General features: G+C 46.9%; 1 protein-coding gene across 1 annotated transcript in view; it reads right to left on the reverse strand.

Moving 5' to 3' along the window:
- Window positions 1-305: 305 nt before the first annotated feature.
- LOC124716728 overlaps window positions 306-20,929 on the reverse strand; it is an 84,834-nt gene continuing 64,210 nt past the window's right edge. Inside the window, exons 6-7 of the mRNA XM_047243271.1 lie at window positions 3,586-3,821; window positions 306-1,317 (exon numbers count right to left, since the gene is read on the reverse strand). Coding sequence (XP_047099227.1) covers window positions 690-1,317; window positions 3,586-3,821 — 864 coding nt within the window. The 3' untranslated portion in view covers window positions 306-689. The remainder of the gene's footprint in view (window positions 1,318-3,585; window positions 3,822-20,929) is intronic.

The following is a 20,929-nucleotide window of genomic DNA, read 5'->3' on the forward strand; positions in this document are numbered from 1 at the left end:
CATTTCTGGGTTATCATCTGAGGCTGATTTCAATTGTTTTGATGGTGGCCAACGGTGGCTAATTGAATTTAATGGCCGGCCAGAGTGGCCGAGCGGTTCTAGGCGCTTCAGTCTGGAACCGCGCGACCGCTACGGTCGCAGGTTCGAATCCTGCCTCGGGCATGGATGTGGGTGATGTCCTTAGGTTAGTTGGGTTTAAGTAGTTCTACGTTCTAGGGGACTGATGACCCCAGAAGTTAAGTCCCAGAGTGCTGAGAGCCATTTCAACCTCTTTTTTCTTTCTTTCTTTTTTTTTTAATTTAATGATGCAAAATATTTTCTGAGATCGTATAAAAGAAATTTGTACAATTCAAAAAATTAACTCTTTCATACCCAGCAGCGAAGAACCTGTCCATAGCTACCAAGGTGTGCGTTTTGTGAGCCAGTCTTTGGTGAGTCTTAGTAGCAGAGAGAACCACCGTTCCCATTTCTGGAGGCTTCATCTTTGCTGAGTTACAGAACTCTATTTAACCCGAAAGAACAGCCACACTGCAATACTCACGTCTGGTGGTCACCATTCTTCACTCAGTCTCTTTCCTGGTGTATTCAACTACAAGTGTCCAACCATTGCTCCAGCCACTCGTCAAACACACACACTATTTGTTCATCCAAGACGTGAGGTCATCACACATATCTTACCAGATGGATCCTCACAGGTTACCTGCGCCCAACAAATGTTCCAACTCTCTGTAAATGTCGCCCAATATGTTCACATAATCCCTCTGATTACACAATAGGTAGAAATTCTCCACAAAGCTTATGTCCTCATGGACTGCCTTCCACACCTGTTCGTTTTTAGGGTTGAGCCTGTACAGGTCACCACCAGCCTCTAGCAGCTCCAGACCTGGGACACTGCCCACATCCTGGCGCTGAAACATGCTGTGGCTACTGTCATCGAGGCAGGCGTTCGTCAGCAAGACGCATGTGACTCTGCCCTTCACCAGTGACTTGCTAATTTCTCTGAAGGAAGTGCAGTACTTGCTGAGACTGAAGTCAGGCCTGGGAGACAGGGTCAGCCACATGCGGCTGGGGATGGTCTTCCTCCCAGAGGATTTGTGTTTGACCTGGACGAGCAGGGCGTGCGCCTCAGAATGTTCCTCGCGTCGCCACACCAGCACCACATCGTCGAACCTGCCTGCATCGCGATTGTTGGGAGACAACTGGAAGAGAAGCCCACGCCTCAGGCAGCGGAGGAGGACCAGGGCCAGCACACGCTTCTCGTACAATGCTCCAAATTCTGTAGTGAGTGCTCCCTTCTTGTACTCCATAGCAGCAGACCTACAACAAGCAGGATGATGATGATGATGATGATGATGATGATGATGACAGAGGTGGTGGTGATGTTGGTTTTAGGGTACTCAAGTGCGAGGGTAGCAGCACCGTTTCTGAATATGAATATACTTATTTAGTACGAAAGTAAGTCAAAAAGTATCTACACAACACCTTTCTAATATATTAGAACACCATTATGAAATCTGCAATGGCACAATTTCGCAACATAGACACCCAACCCTGCCTGCCAACATCTTCTGTCTATCGCTGTATCAGTTTTCCAGTACCTTTAGAAACAAGTTTCTCAGTCGAGCAGCATGGGATGTACTCGCCACTCCCTTCCAAAATCTCTTTCTTCACTGGAGGAGAACTGACAGCCTTTTAAATTAGAGGTGCTGTCTGGGCTCCAACAGGGAGGGCAGCTCCATCAAAAATTTAAAATTAATACCAATAGTTTGGTGTGGGGTTCCTTACAATCTTGCAAGACGAAGACGTAATTATTTTGAATGGACTGCTTGTGCTAAACACATTCACTTTTCAAACTTCGCTCTCCATCAGGACAAACTCCGAGTGGTTCCCAGACAAACGAATCGCACATGAATTAGCATAACCACAAGACTTTTAAAAGAAGTTTTAAAGGACTTTCATATGAGTTAGTATCCAGCGAAAGTCGATTTCTTCCATTCATCATTTCATCCCAAAATTGGCCCCATAAGGCATCAAACATTGTTCCCCTGATATCACTGCTGTGGAAGGACGTACTTGCCCCTTATAATCGCAAAGAACAGTGGAAAAATGTCATTTTCAAAACTGAAGTATATCAGAAGACGGATTCGAACCTTCCTATTATAACACAATGCTCAACGATTTGACACCATTAAGTAATGAAAGTGACGTCTTAAAACAAGTAAGTCAACAAGATATTATAAGAAGCTTGATGAGAACAACGAAGTAAAACAATCGATTCAGTGGTTTGTTAGAAAACATTCGACTTACTCGTATTTGGTTGTAGTTTGATGTATCGATTAAATCCTTCATTCATCCTTTTGAGTGAAACCAGTCTACGGAGACAACTGAAAGGAAATAATTGATTTAGCTAGCTGCTGTTTTATGGCCATTCATTTCTTTTGGGAGAAACCAGAAACCGAATGAAAACAGGGGGTACATTCTGTTGTAGTTATACACATTGACTAAGTTATTCGTTCTTTCTTTTCAAGTGAAACTATTCTGTAGTCTTTCTGTTGGCCACCCGTTAGATTAACTGTTGTTTACCTGTCCATTCTTTTGAGAGCAGTCAGTCTGTGGTACTTTTATTTGTTGAACCAAAGAACTGGTTTACATCGGGCATATCTGTGGTACGAAAACATCTCGGGGGGAGGGTGGGGGGGATGAATGCGGGGGGGGGGGGGGGGGGTACACCAAAGTTAAAATACGACATTGCAGTGCCCGTGGCGTTCAAAATTACGATCCATAGTTCCTTCAGACTTGCATGCATGATCGAAGGAACAGGTGCTGTAGCGACTACAGCCGTTATGAAAACCATCAGCTGTATATGGGAATGATGACAATGAAAATTTATGCAAGACCAGGACTCGAGCCCGAATTTCTCGTTTTATGTGTGTGGTCGCCTTAACTGCTTTAACTATCTGTGTACGACTCATGGTCAGAACCAAACTTCCATATGTTGTCGTTTCTGTCGCAAGTATATATTCATACACACATTATGTACTCCCATACAGGGGAGGACATTTTAATTGAAATTTGCTGCCTGGTATCGGTGGATAAACACACTATTGCGGTGTCTGTGTTGTCAAGAATGGCACATTCCTCCATTGGATATGCATGCATATTCAAGAAGCGATGGTAGAGAAGAGGAATAGAAAGGAATGACGAAGAACGGCAAGATCAAGGCATTTAGCGACAGAGATGTGACATGTGGCGAGAGCTGTAGAACCCCGCCACAAGAAGAAGAAGAAGAAGAAGAAATATTATGAGTGATGGATGAAAACGAGCTAAAAACGATACAAAGAATTTCAAAAATTCAAATCAAAAAGTAGTTGTTCATATATTCTAAGGGCAAATTTACAATGTAGAACCGCTTATCAAACTTTGACGTCAACCGAATATTTGTATGTAACGGCAGAAGTACAAAAAAATAGCTTTTGAGTAAATGAACAAGTGAAACAGTTTAGAACTGTAGCTTTTTTACATCTCTTTGAAATGAGATACATTACTTGTGCCTTAAAATTGTCATAATAATGTAGTAACGAGTACCTGGTGCCCTCGTCGCTATCCAGCCAGTGCTCATGCCACTTCGCTGCTTGCCCACAGCCACTGGAGCCTGCTGGAGACCCCACCTGATCCTCTGGCAGGGGTGTGGTGCACCCATCTGCAACGTCAGTGGCACGACAGAGGCTGCTGCTGCTGTAGCTGCCATTTCCTCTCTTCTCGCGAAGGTACCTCAAAACTCCTACTGTTCTGAAGTTGTGAGGGTCAATGAAAATGGGCACCTGAAAAATAACATCTGTCTTTAGAATATAATCGCAACAAAGTGATAATGTAGTAAGGGCAGTAACTGTTTTGTGCTGTCTGCAGTACTAGGCACCTATGCCTGGGGGCAAGGGGGATCGTGACCAACACCTAATTCTCGGGTAAAGGAGAAGTATTATAGTGTAGTCAGCTGGTTTTCTTTCGAGGAAACGATTTACATATCGGTATTACGGGGGTTTTTAACATAGTCGGAACTGGAACTTTTTTACGGCTATTTAAAGTTACCGTTCACCTTCCAAAATGCGCGTTAAGACAAAAAAAAGTACCACATAGGAACTTTCCGAATGGGATGGAAATGGGTAGTTGTGATGTGTATATATATCCAAACAAGTGATTGCAATTTCAGGGAAATTGGGTGATATATTCAAGAGAAAGATCTTCACAAATTGGGCAAGTCAGTAAATCGTTGGTCCACCTCTGACCCTTATGCAAGCAGCTTCTCGTCGTGGCTTTGGTTGACAGAGTTGTTGTATGCCCTCCTGACGGATACTGTCCCAAGTTCAGTCCAACTGGCGCTTTAGACACTCAAAATCCCGAGTTGGTTCCTTCCAGTAACGCTAATGTTCTCAATTAGGGAGAGATGTGGCGACCTTGTTGGCCATGATAGGGTTTGAAAGGCACGAAGAAAGGCAGTATAAACTCTCGCTGTGTGTGGTTAGTCATTATCTTGCTGAAATGTAAGCCCAGGATAGCTTGCTATGGAGGACAACAAACCTGGTCAAAGAACATCGTCGACATATCGACATACCGCTGTGCTTTAAAGGCAGCTCAGTTGACAACCAAAAAGGTTCCGCTATGAAATGAAATGCCATCCCAGATCATCACTCCCGGTTATTGGGTGACAGTCAGGTTGGTATCTCACCACTGTCTGGGGCGTTCAAATGGTTCAAATGGCTCTAAGCACTATGGGACTTAACATCTGAGGTCATCAGCCGAACTACTTAAACCTAACTAACCTAAGGACATCACACACATCCATGCCCGAAGCAGGATTCGAATCTGTGACCGTAGCAGCAGTGCGGTTCCAGACTGAAATGCCTAGAACCGCTCTGCCGCAGCGGCCGGCGTCTGGAGCGTCTCCGGACACGACTGCGCTGGTCATTGGGAGCAGCAAGGAGGAGGATTCATTACTGAAGACAATTTTACTCCAATCAATGAGATTTCGGGCCAAATGTTGCCGACACCACTGAAAACGGGCTTGTTCACTTGTGGATGTAGAGAGGTTCAAAAATGTTTCACATGGCTTTGAGCACTATGGGACTTAACATCTGTGGTCATCAGTCCCCTAGAACTTAGAACTACTTAAACCTAACTAACACAAGGACATCATACAGATCCATGCCCGAGGCAGGATTCGAACTTGCGACCATAGTGGCCACGCGGTTCCAGACTGAAGCGCCTAGAACCGCACGGCCACACCGGCCTGCTGTAGAGAGGTCAATGGTAGTTGGTGCAAGAGACGCCGTGAACTTAGTCCCCTTTTTGTGAGTGTATTAATGATCTCTGTGGGTACTCAAGCATCTGTTGCATGTATGATGGATGACAATGGTGAACACAGGGCTATGAGTACCTCTTGACGATTGCTTGGTCGACACGTTCTGTCATCTTTCTAGGTCGACCACTTTCTTCCTGGCATTATATTCGACCATAGTTCACTCATTCCTGCAAACGTCGTCGAATAGTGACATCAGTCCCATTCAAATGTCCAGCAAATTACCTATTACTCCAATTGGCTTCTTTGAACTCAACATCCTCTCTGAAACGCAGACATCTGTGCGTATTGCTCATGTATCTGTCTGTGGGGCATAATCACTGTGCATATGAATATACGGAACGAAATTTGGAAAAACTTTATGCCCTGGTATCGACACGACCGTTGTTTACTATCCTTGCCAGCTATGAGGTGAAACTGCTCTGCAACATCACACATCCATCCATCGGCCGCCAAAGTTTATAAATTTGATTTTCTGTCGATACCTTCATGATTTACAATTTGTGACCAACTTTCATAACTCTGTATCGTTTTCTTTTTCTTAAAAGTGTATTAAAAGTACTCCGTACCACCTGGTTATCCCCCCCCCCCCCCTACCCCTACAAAGTAACCCATGGGCACACTACAGTGCTATAACTCAAAAGTAAGTAATAAGTTTGCATAATCTATACACTAAGTGGTTATAGTTAAACTTACCCTACTTAACACGTTATAGGACAGACACTAATTAGCGTACAGGTACCAAACTTGGTAGCAATAATCTCCAGAGAATGAAGTTCACGATTTCCATGCATCACAGCGCCACCGTCCAGTTCCAACTATGGCCACCAGGTGTCATGATCAATCATTGTGATTCACAGTCTCACACACATGACCAGCCGCAGTGCACCTGACATGTCAACATGGTCTTGGACAAAAGGAGCAGGGCATTACTGGTGAAGCTCTGTTATCAAAACAACAGCAATGCTGCAGCTGCACTTCGGGAATATTGCTGGCTGAAAGGATTATGGAAGGGTCTTCTTTATCCACGTGCTGTGTGGAGCATTATGAAGAAGTTTGAATGAACTGGAGAACCGGGCGTCGCTATGGGAAGAGGCCAACGACCGCTTGCACTACAGGTTGTTGATGAAAGCGCTGTTGCTATGGCAGACAAGGCAGCTCAAAACTCCCGATTGTCAGGCAGTACACGTGCTGTTTCACGACAGTTGAACATCCCGTGTTCCACTGTGCGGAAGGCGCTTCGAATCATTCTCAAATGGTGTCCATACAAGATCCATATTGTACAGCAGCTTGCACCTCAGGACGAACAACAGCGTGCTGATGTCGCTCTCCACTTTCGCGTAAGGATTGAAGTTGACGAGGGCTCGCCCTGGACCATCTTATGGACAGACGAAGCTAATTTTTCTCTGACGGATGAGGCGAACACACAGAATTGCCGAGGGTGGGAATCTTCACCACAATTCATTGTGCAGGAAGTTCCTCTGTATGGTGAACGTGTCAGCACATGGTGTGGCTTCACAGCTACGTTCATCATTGGCCCATTCTTTTTTGAAGAGACTGGCGCTACAGGATGAAAGACGTGCAGTGTGACTGGCCAGCGTTACTGCAATATGCTTCTCCAGTATGTCATACCCGCTCTGCACTAGAGAGACGCCTTGAACTCAACAGTTTTCATGCAACATGTGACCCCACCGCACTTCGCTCGTGAAGTTCACCTGCTTTTCCGAAACACAGTTGGAAACGATCGAATTGTCAGCCCGTCGTTTCCAAAAGCTTGATCGGTACCATCACCTGCTCTCACTCCCTGTGACTTCTGGTTGTGGGTCTTATCTGTAGGACAGGGTTTACCAGGGGACCATTCACACATGTGTTGGTCTGAAATGCAGCATATCAAGAGAGGTAGCCACCATACCCACGGACATGCTTCGTTCTGCCGTGCAAAATGCAATCCTGCGCTTTCAGACTCTTCTGGACACTGATCGGCGCCATATTGAACAGCTTTTGTAGCAGTCATGATACTGGTTTGTAATGGCATGATGTACCGTAGCAGCGTATTAAAAGTGTTTCGATTGAATTGATTCTGCACTATTCCTTAACATTAATGCCACCAACTTCGGTGTTTGTAGGGTAATTAGTTTTCATGTTATAACGTGTTAGATATGGAAAGTTCAATTGTAACTATCCGGTATATAAAAAAGAGTGTTCGTTTGATTATTTATCTGTAATTCAAAAAAACTACAGTTTTATTCCGACCTTCATGATATTTTTCGTACTTTATCTTCAAGACAAGAGGACGATCATTTTCAACATAAGATTTCTGACTATAAATATATACATGTGTAATCTATAAAGAGGAAAGATGGTTACCAAAAATCTCTAAAACGTTTTTGGCCGATTTACTTCAAATTTCGTAACGATACTCTAGTGAACATGTGAGCGGACATAGGCTACATATTTTCTCTCCTCCGCCCCCCCCTCTCTCTCTCTCCATATGTATACAAGTTCAGTCAGGAGGTAAGGTACGTGCTTTGACGGGTGATACTACTGGTGATTCTGAATAAAAAGCTTCTAATAAATATATGGCCTTTTCTTAACCGTCTCTGGGTAAACCAATGTAAACAACTAGGAGCAGGAAAGGTGCAGGTGACGGAAAATTAAGATAATTTTATGTTATGGTTTGTTTAATTGTGTACATTTCCTCACAGAAGATGTTCAAACAGTCCATCGTCAAATTCGGTGCATGATGCTGCTCTTGTAGACAGGTGTTGCGTCGACGATCGGAGCTCAGTTTCGCATTCCTTTACCTGGGCACAAGCACGTAAAATACGAGCTAGAAGTTCCTCTCTTGTGTCCACTCTGCGCTTGTACACGTCGCTCTTCAGCCACTCCCATAAACAGTAATCCAATGGGGTAAGATCGGGCGACCTCGGTGGCCAAGCAATGACTCCCCGGTGACAGATCCAACGACCAGGATACGTTGTGTTGAGATACTGTGTCACTGGCCGTACGGAATGTGTAGGAGCTCCGTCATGCTGAAAGTACACATGGGCTCGTGCTGCCACAGGAATATCCTCCACGTATTCAGATAACACATTTTGAAGAAATTCAAGATACCGTGTCCCAGTAAGACAGTTTTCTAAAACAACTGAACCCATGAGTTGGTCATCAATAATACGGCATCACACGTTGACTGAGAAACGTCGTTGAAATTTCGTTTCCACAGTAGTGTGCAAATTTTAATTTGCCCATACATGAAAGTTGCGCGTGTTGCTGATTCCGTTGCGGGTAAATACTGACGTATCAGTGAACTGAATACGTGGAATTAATCGATCGTTGGCAATGATCCATTGACAGAATTCTTGCCGGGCGGCAGCATCATCTTCATGCAGATGTTGTACACTCTGCCGATGAAAGGGATACAGACTGTGCTCGTGTACTGTGCGTATCACTCGTGTCTGTGGAATACCAAGCTGGGCAGCAATTCTTATAGAGCTAGTAGTAGGGTTGCGTTCCACTAATGAAGAATGTTCTCAGCTACATCAAGAGTTTGTTGTACGGGACGTTCAGAGACAATATTTACGCTGGGAAGCGTACCACGCTCACGCAATCAGTGAAACACGCAGCTAAACCTCCTGCTATCTGCTTCGGAAATCGTTGTTGGTATTCTCGCACAGCACCTCTTTAATTCCCATTCCACAAACCATAGACAAACACCATGTCAGCATACTCTGCATGTGTGAAGATCCGTGGCATTTTCACCACACAAAACTGTATTCGTTGTTCGCGTAACAACACTGTAGTTCCTTGCACTACGACAAGCACTGTCGGATTGAGACTTGAGGTAAACAACTGCACCATGCGCAAGTGAAGTCGTACTGACATAGTAAGGACGCCGCTACACGTTTAGCTTTCCTAGTAGTTTTCATTGGTTTACTCGGAAACGATTACGAAAAGGGCATATGTTTATTAGGAGTTTTTTTGTTCAGAATCATCACTTGTACACCCCTCAAAGCATGTACCTTTTCTCCTGACTCACTCTGCATATACACACATCAAAAAAAGTTTTGAATCACCTCGGTTCCGAGAGTTCCGGAACCTGTACAGAAAATTGGAATAGAGACCCACATAAACATCATTGCATGCCTGTGGCATACTATCCACAAGTTCATCAAAGCACTTTTGGTCCAGATTGTCCCACTCCTCAACGGCGATTCGGCGTAGATCCCTCAGAGTGGTTGGTGGGTCACGTCATCCATAAACAGCCCTTTCCAATCTTTGCCAGGCATGTTCGATAGGGTTCATGTCTGGAGAACATGCCGGCCACTTTACTCGAGCGATGTCGTTATCCTAAAGGAAGTTATTCAGAAGATATTCAGGATGGGGGCGCGAATTGTTGCTCATGAAGAGTAATGCCTCACCAATATGCTGCCGATATGGTTGCACTATCGGTCGGAGGACGGCATTCACGTATTGTACAGCCGTTACGGCACCTTGCATGACCACCAGCGGCGTTTGTCGGCCCCACATAATGCCACCCCAAAACAGCAGGGAACCTCCACCTTGCTGCACTCACTGGACAGTGTGTTTAAGGCGTTCTGCCTGACCAGATTCCCTCCAAACACATCTCCGACGATAGTCTGGTTAAAGGCATATGCGACAGTCATCAGTGAAGATAACGTGATGCCAATCCTGAGCGGTCCATTCGGCACTACACAGCACTACGTGGTGTCGTGGTTGCAAAGATGGACCTCGCCATGGATGTCGGGAGTGCAGTTGCGCATCATGCAGCCTACTGCACAAAGTTTGAGTTGTAACACGAGTCACGTGGCTGCGCGAATAGCATTATTCAACTTGGTAGCATTGCTGTCAGGGTTCCTCCGAGCTATAATCCGTAGATCCACTGCAGTAGTAACCCCTGGGCGGCATGAGCGAGGAATGTCATCGACAGTTACTGTCTCTCTGTATCTCCTCCAAGTCTGAACAACATCGCTATGGTTCAGTCTGAGATGCCTCGACGCTTCCCTTGTTGAGAGCCCTTCCTGGCACAATAGTAACAATACGGACGCGATCGAACTTCGGTATTGACCATATAGGCATGGTTGAACTACAGACAAGACGAGCCGTGTACCTGCTTCCTGGTGGAATAACTGGAACTGATCGGCTGTCAGACCCCCTACATCTAATAGGCGCTGCTCATGCAAGGTTGTTTACATCTCTGGACAGGTTTAGTAACATCTCTGAATAGCCAACAGGACTGTGTTGTGATACAATATCAATAGTCAACGTCTATCTTCAGGAGAACGGGGGTGACGCAAAACTTTTTTTGATCTGCCAATTTACTTCAAATTTCTACATGCAGGTGAGATACATAATCTGATGATCACTCAACATGGCACAAGGCCAATCACTTTGTGTGGTAGTGATAACCGCACACGTATGAAGCCATCTCAAAGGACATTCTGAGGATGATTCCACATCGAAAATGATCATACTCCTTCAGCGCAGCACGACTTCAATATTCGCTCCTGCCAAGTTGTTCGAGGTGCCTGCAGGCAGACAACCCCTCGACACACCTTCTGTTTCATGTGCTTGCCTATAGGCGCCTAGGAATACTTGACAGGTTGAAACTTCCTGGCAGATTAAAACTGTGTGCCGGACCGAGACTCGGACTCGGGGCTTTGCCTTTAGCGGGCAAGTGCTCTACCATCTGAGCTACCCAAGCACGACTCACACCCCGTCTACACAGCTTTACTTCTGCCAGTACCTCATCTCCTACCTTCCTGCGAGTTCGAATCTCAGTCCGGCACACAGTTTTATTCTTCCAGGAAGTTTCATATCAGCGCACAGTCCGCTGCAAAGTGAAAATCTCATTCTGGATACTTGTTTCAGTACAGTTTCACGTTTAACGTTCTCGGTAAAAGATGGTAGGTGGATGTCACGAATGGTTTTCCTGAACCGAAGAGTCTTAGAGGAACCCTTTGCCACTTTGTTCACATGTGTGTCAATATTGCACCCCCTCATCACCAAGCTACAGGAGGATGCGAAACAGGAGGTTTAAAAATCATAAGCACCTTCTGCTGCTTCGAGTCACGTTCAGATTCCATCGAATGGTACTGAGGGGTCCCTAGTGGTACCAACCTCTAAACGAGAGTAAAATTGCCGATCGCGCTGCATGTCGAATGAATGCAATCACGTTCATTAGAGGTGCCACCCCCAGTGTCCTCAGGGAAGGCTTGAAACGTCGAAGGTTGTCAGTAGTGTCGAAGGCTGCGAATAACTTCGTCCTGTTGCTCATCGCATTGTGAACTGTACTTGTCCACAACGAAATGTGTGGATATCAACGCCCCAGGGAAAATGGTGGTTGCTTTTATGCAACCCCCCCCCCCCCGCCCCCTCCGTAGCCCTTCCGTGTGGATCCTGAGCGGCCGTGCGTGTGAAACGTTTTCCTCGGGCACCCGTAACCAAACCACGCGACTTCAACGCTGGCGTCGCGGTTCTGACCTCCACAGCAGAGGCGACAAGAGAAGTGGTGAAATGTGGGTAAGAGGGGTTACGACGACCTTCCCATCGTGTGACACGTCGACGGCGGCGTTGGGAAGAGTTGTAGTGAAATTTGGTGCCAATGTGACACCATTAACCCACCTTACACCTCACATGAAGTTCTGAGCTTTGGCCTTTTCTTCGCACGTGTCGACACGTTGCTGTTTGAAACGCCGCAAGGCAAAGGCTGTCATCGCAGGGCGCGACGCTTTTGCACCGTTGCCACGGAATTTTGTTGGCACCTTTTAGCCGAATTTCAACCCCGCCTCCGTAGCGCAGCGGTAGTGTTACCGCCTACAGCGCAAGGGGGCCCGGGTTCGATTCCCAGCAAGGGGATGGGTGTTTTATGTCCTTCACCATCATTTTCGTCATCACTGACACGCAAGTCGCCGAAATGGTGTCAACTACAAAGACTTGCAATACGGCGGCCGAACACCGAAGGGGATACCCCGGCCAATAAATGCCATACGCTCATCTCATTTTCAACCCTTTGCATCGCAATTGGGGATAACTGCGGAATAAGGGGATTTCGAAAAAAATAATCCTATAATTCTGTTGCGCAGCGCGCAATATTAGCTAGAGACCTTACCACTTGTAAATAGTTAGGTTAGTAAAAGCTAATTACAGTCCATTCGTCAGTATATTGTACACTATATTAGGCAACCTTCAATATCATTTTAAGACGGTCATTATTACTGTGGAATATGAAATATTGCGCAATATGAGACCCTACCACTTGTAAATAGTTAGGTCAGTAATAGCTAATTACAGTCCATTCGTCAGTATATTGTACACTATATTAGGCAACCTTCAATATCATCTTAAGACGGTCATTATTACTGTGCAATATGAAATATTGCGCAATATGATCGCCAGTCTATGGGCCACTTGAGGTACGTTTCACATGTCGCGTAGATGAGCTAAAGAGAGATTCCGTTGGCTAATTATGTGATTGTCTTGCAGTAATCGTATTAATTCAGTTAAGGACTTGGTGCGTCAACATTGATTGTTAGATCCACAGTAAAACAGTAGGTATTTCTAGGCAACCAGCGAATTCTCATGATCATATGTGCTTCTTCGACACTCTGGAGTCATTCATTGTGAGCTTAGAAGGGTTTCACTTACTGGCTAAGATAGTACATTTTTTCAGTGGATGGCTTTAGTCGTATCGAAAAAGTGACTCTTGTCGTATCGGGATACGTGACTGAATGCGAGTTCATTTCATCAGATAAAAAAATGGAAATGTCGTGTGGCTAGGGCCTCCCGTCGGGTAGACCGTTCGCCTGGTGCAGGTCTTTCGATTTGACGCCACTTCGGCGATCTGCGTGTCGATGGGGATGAAATGATGATGATTAGGACAACACAACACCCAGTCCCTGAGCGGAGAAAATTTCCGACCCAGCCGGGAATCGAACCCGGGCCCTCAGGATTGACAGTCTGTCACGCTGACCTCTTTTTTTTTTTTTTTTTTTTTTTTTTTTTTTTTTTTTTTTTTTTTTTTTTTTTTTAGGTCAGGGGGCAGAGTGGGCAGGGGTCGTACTTGGAGGCCTGGCCACGGTGTCCCCGTCCCCTGACAGGATAAGGGAGAGGCAGCAGGAAGGAAACATTGATATTGTAATTTTTTTGTTTTTTTTTTAGTAACAATAATATTTTATTTATTCATTTAATTTTAATGTCCCAAAAGAAAAATCATATCTAAAAAAGAAGGGAAATAAATATAGGGCCGAAGTGACATCCTCGTCACCTCACTGGGAGTAAATCCTATCCCTCGATCCAACGTAAACCTGGGACTCCCCACCGCTTCGGGGGGTTATGAAACATGCTGCCTAGAAAGTTCGCAAAATGCGTTTTATATTTAGAGTGGCGTCTGATGATTTCGTGTTGTTCTAGTAGATAATGCCAATAGTCCATGACCGATATCAAGGTCCGCGAGAGCACGTAGTGTGATGCGTGTCCTCCAATCCATCGGATTGCCGATGTTTTGTGTGAGGGGAAAAAGACAGGGTCAGGGAAAAATAAAGCGTCCGTCGTGATCGTGGATTCGTCGGTGCGTCGGAGGAGGGCCATGATGCGTTGCGTCAGCCGCCAAACATCCTTTGCCTCACCGCACTGCAGAGAATGTTCGTCGGTGTCCTGCATGCCACATATAAGGCAGAGCGGGGAATCTACCATGCGAATGTCGTACAATCGTTGGCGGTTGACTGTCTTGCGGTTGATTAGTGTATACCATGACGATCGCGCTGCTGTGGTGAGGAGAGGTGTGTGGACAGCTCGCCAAATCTGTCGCCAGTTTCGTGTTGGGTATTTAAGTTCGACAACATTGCTGCCATGATGACGCCGCAAGTATCGATATATCTCACGGGTAGTGGGGATTCTGGTAGAAGGTATCTGTAACTGAACATAACTAAAATCAACAAAAAATCGCGCGACGTGAGAAAACGAGGGCGAGATGGTGCCTACTGCTACCGGTGGTTCAAAGGACGTGGGAAGAAGCACATCCAGGATGGCCGACGTGATGGCGTGTTGCCGCTGGTTCCAAGTTCGTAGCGTCGCTCGCAGGTATAGAGCTAGAGCCTTGTTCCGCACATCCGTGAGGTTAAGTCCTCCAGAGTGGTATGGGAGAGTTAAAGTCTCGTATTTGATCTTAAACAACATTCCTTGGCTGACATAGTATCCAAAGGCCGCCATTAATCTGTCAGCGAGACCATGTGGCATTGGCAGTACCTGTGCCAAGTGCGGCAGTCGCGAGGCCAGGTGAACATTAGTGTAGTCCACCCTTTGGAGCAGGTCGTGCGTTCGGAGTGAATTGTTGCGTATGTGCAGTCGGACGTTCTGGAGGAGACGTCGATAGCTCGCCGCCGCTGATTGCCGTAGCGATCGGGTGAACAAGACACCTAAGCATCGCAAGATGTCCACCGTCGTAAACGGACTTCGCAGAGCGTCCAGCCCTCGACCGATGTGCATGATCTTGGTTTTATTCATGTTGACCCTGCTTCCCGCAGCTACCCCGTACGTAGTAAGAAGGGTAACCACCTGACTTACTTCGTTCTCCGACCGGACGAGTATCATCAAGTCGTCGGCATATGCACGACACGTGAAGGAGCTCGCACGGAGTCGGACGCCTGTTAGAGTCCGTCTAAGAGTCTGCATCAATGGTTCGAGCGCAATTGTAAACAGTATCATCGACAAGGGACATCCTTGCCTAACTGAGCTGCGAACAGGAATCGTTCCTACCTCCCTGCCATTGACTCTCACCGTCGAAGAAGCGCCGCGAAGGAGGCGCATGAGGACGGTAATAAAATCCTGTGGTATCGCCATGCGTCGCATGGTCGAGTCAAGGAAATCATGGTTGATCCTGTCAAAGGCTCGATCAAAATCCACCGATACGAACGCCGCTCGCATACGACAAGCGTCCGTCAGGGAAATTACGTCACGGTATTCGCCGAGGATAGAATGTATGTTGCTCCGAACCCCTAGACAAGCCTGGTCTGGTGGTATTGTTTTGGATATTACAATCTTGAGCCTTGCCGCCAACATTCGCGCAAAGATCTTATAGTCAGTATTGAGCATCGTGAGCGGTCTAAATTGATGGGCGCTGTCACTCGCTGTCGATTTCGGTATTGGTATAAGCAGTCCCGCCATGAACTGCGACGGAACATCCGTGTAAGGGCTCAATAACTCGTTATACATCAATACCAACTGAGACATCATTAAATCCGCAAATGCGCGGTAAAATTCGAGTGTCAACCCATCTGGCCCAGGGGATTTATGCACCGCACCCTTCGCGAGTGCGCCCCGGATGTCATCTTCCGTTAGGGGTGCCAATAGCACCTCTGCATCCGGACCATCCACCTCCGTTTGCATCTGTCGCAAAATTTCTTCTTCTGTCCGATTGTCCGTCGGCGTCCCAGTGAAAAGGAGGCGGTAATGCTCCAGAAACTCAGCAGCAATGGCCTGTTGTGACGTCAAGGGCCGACCATCGTCATCATGGAGGACTGTGATTAGGGATCGGCGATTACGCGCATGTCCCTTGGACACATGATGCATGCCAATACGTTCTCCATCGACGTTGTCCAAGCACCGAGCACGGATCGAAAGTCCCTCCAGTCGACGCCTCGTGATTGATAAAATGCAGGCCTGAATGCGATGGACTTCCGCTTGACGTTCGGGCGATGGGGCCCTGGAGGACAGGTCGCGGAGCACCATGTAGTAATAGTCAAGTGTATCTCGGAGCCATTTTGCTTTTTCCTTACCTTACGTTATGAGAGCTCTTCGTATCGCCGGTTTTGCGCACTGCAGCCACCACGAAAGAACCGTACGGTGCAGCGGCAGACGGCGAGTGCAAGTCTGCCATGTTTCTTCGATCCGCTGGCGACATTCGAGATCCACCAATAAGGAGGAATTAAGTTTCCAGGAACTACGACTCCGCCAGACCCGCTGCCGTGGGAGGGTTAACGTGCATAAATACGCAAGGTGATCCGTAAAAGCTGTGGGCCAACGTTCAGCAGCCAACACGTGATCTCTTAGTCCGTCAGAAACGTAAATCCGATCCAGCCTGCTCGCCGAGTGGCTAGTAAAATATGTGTAGCCCTCTCGCTGCCCATGGATCTTTTCCCACGTGTCCGTAAGGGCCATGTCCCGGCAGATCGTGTTCAATGCGTGGCAGGAGCTGAAATTAGGAGTTTGATCCTTCGGTGTGAGTACACAGTTAAAATCCCCCCCTACCAAGATGTGGTCATACCTCCCATGGAATAGGGGGGCAATCTCCTCCGAGTAGAAACGTGCACGCGCCTGTCGATTGTCAGATTCGGAGGGTGCATAGATGTTGACGATACGAACGCCGTTCACGGTCATAGCCAAACCCCGAGCCGAAGGAAGGTAATCGAGGTCACACATCGGAATCCCTTCCCGGACTAGTATCGCTGTGCCACGTCCTCCATCTGGAGTCGGCGCTAGATAAGTGTTGTATCCATGCACGTCGGGAAAAGCAGCATTGAAGGTTTCCTGCATCAGCAAAATATCAACGTCTGTGGCGTAAATCATGTCCCGGAGAAGTTGCATCTTTGCAAGCGAACGTGCGGTGTTAATGTTCACTGTGCCCACCTTATATGCTTGGTTCGTTGCCGTTGTCATGCTCGTGTCATGTCATTGAGAACTCCAAGGGCTTTAGTCCACTATTCGTGCTCAGAGGAGTGCCCGCCAACGGGCTGCCCTCCTTCGTTGTCGTTCCGTGGTGTGCATCCTGTAGGTGAGTGGTCATCATTTGGGGGTGGCAATTCCTGTAGGTCTTCGACTGGTTCCGCCCAGTCGCAGTGGTCATCCATCCGAGAAACGTCCTCTGATGTAGTTCGACGTGGCTGCCGGGACATTGGTGTCCCTGACTCCTTCGTCGGCAGCGCTGGGTCAGTCGGTGTCAATGAAGAGGGACCATCTAAAAGGCAGGACATCCGGTCACCATCGGACGGAATCCTGTCAGCGTCCTCTGAAGACACGTGTTCTGTGTCAGACAGTTCTTCGGCTAGGATACCTTCCGTGTCCCCTAGGCTAGGGGGGGACGTGTCACCCGAACTATGGCGACGCTTTTTGCGACGCTTCGGCGATCGCTGTTTGCGTGCCCTGCCCTCTGCTGCCTCACTGTGTTCGTCGGTCGTTCGCTGGTCCGTTGCCGGCGCCACCGTCTGGACATCCACTTCCACGTCTCTTGCTACATGTGAGTTTTCGGAAAGTTCCTCCCTCAACTGTCGTGACATGGGTGCAGGGACATTCTCCGAGTCACCTCCATGCTCCCGTAACTCGGTCTGCTCTTGCATAAACACGTCCTTGTCACGCTCCGAACTTGGCAACACATCCCGGCGGGCCACCGACACGTACGTCATCGGCAGTTGCGTGGGAACTTCTCGCTGTGACGCTTCTCCACGTGGCAGTTGCACGACGCGGCGTTGTATGCACTCCGAGCGTATATGTCCTTCTCCACCACAGCCAGAACAGGTGCGTGGCTGGCCATCGTAGATCACAATAGCTCGACATCCGCCAATGTATAAATAAGACGGGATATGTTTAGTAAGGACGATCCGCACCTGTCGCACGCCGTTTAGCACAGGATAGGTATTAAAACTAGCCCAGCGTTCAAGCGTATGACTAAGTACCGTTCCATATGGTCGCAGCGATTCAGTAACCATCGATTCTGGCACCTCAAACGGCAACTCAAAGATCCGAATGACCCTCACACCCAATCCTGAAGGAGCTACTGTTACATCGCTGATATGGCCATCAGAGTGTCGAAATTTAAAGCCTCTTTGAGCAGCGGAGAGAGTTCTTTCACACGCAGCTTCATCGGTCATCTTTACGTACATTGTACTGCTTACAATGGACAGGTGTATTCCAATGATGTCTGCAGCAGGTAAACGAACTTCTTCCCTCAAAAAACGCTCTATTTCGAAAGCTTTGGGTCTGGCAAATTCGTTGTCGAACGTAAATTGGAGCGTAGTCTTTCGAAAATTGTGTGCCATGGCGATCGAGTCAGACAACAACACGCGCGAGTACCGGTGGTGTAAACACTTCCTCGTTCACGCGCGCCCGCGGCCGGGACAGCAGGTCCGTGCCGCGCCACTGCCTAAAGCAGACTGTCCACTCAGCTACCGGGGCGGACATTTCATCAGATACTTACACATTTTTTTCGAATGCGCCCTCCTCAGCTGACATGGCCCTTCACTGCCCCAAAAATTTTGCCTACTATATTCCTGATGAATATTCTTCAGTCCCAATTTTCACATTCATATGCTGAGTATAAGTGATTTATAGATTGCCGGCCGAAGTGGCCGTGCGGTTAAAGGCGCTGCAGTCTGGAACCGCAAGACCGCTACGGTCGCAGGTTCGAATCCTGCCTCGGGCATGGATGTTTGTGATGTCCTTAGGTTAGTTAGGTTTAACTAGTTCTAAGTTCTAGGGGACTAATGACCTCAGCAGTTGAGTCCCATAGTGCTCAGAGCCATTTGAACCATTTGATTTATAGATCCCAGTTTTTGTTTTTCTATATATACATTTGCTCTTTAGGATACCACACAGGGCATAAAATATTTCATGTACGTTTTCAATCCTAATTTTACGTTGTGGGCTTCATTTACGACTCCTCCATCTCAGATATTAAATTTCATTAATTTCTTCAACTGTTTCTGTTTGAACGTTTATAATTCTTACTATCATTGGTAGTATAAGTGAGCACAGAATAATTTGTTTTGTTGCTGATATTGTTGAAGGTGAAGCTAAGAAACTGAAATTTGGATCTTCGGAAACACTTGAACATTTTAAGTGTCAAATTCCTTAAAAAAAACATAAATACAAGAGGAAGTCAGAAAGTAAAGAGATTTTTGAGAAAAAGAAGCCGGCCGAGCTAGCCGAGTGGCTCTAGGCGCGAAGTCCCGAACTGCGCGACTGCTACGGTCGCAGGCTCGAATCCGGCCTAGGGCATGGATGTGTGTGATGTCCTTGGGTTAGTTAGGTTTAAGTAGTTCTCAAGTTCTAGGGGACTGATGAGAAAAATTATTTATATTGATGACAGAAAATTGAAACACACATTTTTCTACACAACCTCCCTGGACTTCAACACACTTTGTCTAACGTTTCACAAGTTTTTTGATTCCGTCGGAAAAAAGCTTTCCGGTTGCGCCAGTAAACAATTTTGCACCGCATCAATGACTTCTACATCGGTTTGCGAATCTTCTTCCCCTGAGCGCTTCCTTCCCTGGTCCAAACATGGAAACCGGTTGGAGCCAGGCCTCGACTGTATGGCGGGTATTCCAGCAATTCGAATCCCAACTTCTTTACTGCTCCAGCCGTCCGTTTTGAAGAATGTGGCCGAGCGTTTTCTTGCTGCAGGGTAACAACTTTTCGCAGTTTTCCGCGACGTTTGGATCTGATTGTAAGTTTCAGTTTAGTTCGCAACACATCAAAGTAGCTCTCACTGTTCACAGTTTCGCGCCTTGGGGAGAATTGAAAGGCTGCAACACCTTCCATGTCCCACAACATTGTTAGCATAATCTTACCAGCTGATAGCTGACGTTTAAATTTCTTAACCTCTGGTGATGATGGGGGTTTCGAAACCATGCTCGCGCCCTTACTTCCCAGTTCGTTATGCGGCATCCACGTTTCGTCTACCGTAACGATTTGCTGTAAAAATCAATCTCCCTCGCGATGATAACGAGTCAAATTTTTACGAGGGATGGCCATCCCTTGCGTCTTACGCTACGCTGGAAGTTCGTCGGTACCCATCTTGCACATACTTTCCGAAAGTTTAGCTTGTCATATAAGATGGAATGTGCTGAACCATGGCTGATATGTAAAGTACTGGCGATTTCGTCCACTGTGTTTTCCATCACCACTCCCTCAACGACTTCCAAATTGTCCACAGTTGTTGACGTCGATGACGTGCCCGATCTTTCCTCGCCATTCCTTGTTTCAAGCGCTCTGTTCATTCGTAGATCTTGCTACGCTATAAATAGCTGTCACCGCACTGCACTTGCATTCGACGAATAATTTTCACAGGCTTAACATCTGCGAACAAAGACCGAAAGACTGCCCTTATTTCCTCCTTGGTGCAGATCGACAATGGAGCTGTCATGTTCCACGGTCTGCTAAAATACACAACTAGCGCGAGAATAAGACTGACACGTTGTGTAGAACTGTTCCAGACGACATATTTCAGCCCTGGATACTAGCAGTGTTACCAAACCCTTCGGTGGCAAACTGCAAAAGTCCCTTTACTTTTTGACTTCTCCTCCTTGTTGCCGAAAGATTTACAGTGAAGCGCCAAAGAAACTGGTGTAGGCATGCGTAATCAAATACGGAGATTTGTAAACAGGCAGCCGGCAACCCCTATATAAGACAACAAGTGTCTGGCGCAGTTGTTAGATCGGTTACTGCCGCTAAAATGGCAAGATATCAAGATTTAAGTGAGTTGAACGTGGTGTTATAGTCAGCGCACGAGGGATGAGACACAACATCTCCGAGGTGGCGATGAAGTGGGGATTTTCCCGTACG

Source organism: Schistocerca piceifrons, chromosome 9, assembly GCF_021461385.2.
Source record: "Schistocerca piceifrons isolate TAMUIC-IGC-003096 chromosome 9, iqSchPice1.1, whole genome shotgun sequence".
Classification (NCBI taxonomy): Eukaryota; Metazoa; Arthropoda; class Insecta; order Orthoptera; family Acrididae; genus Schistocerca; species Schistocerca piceifrons.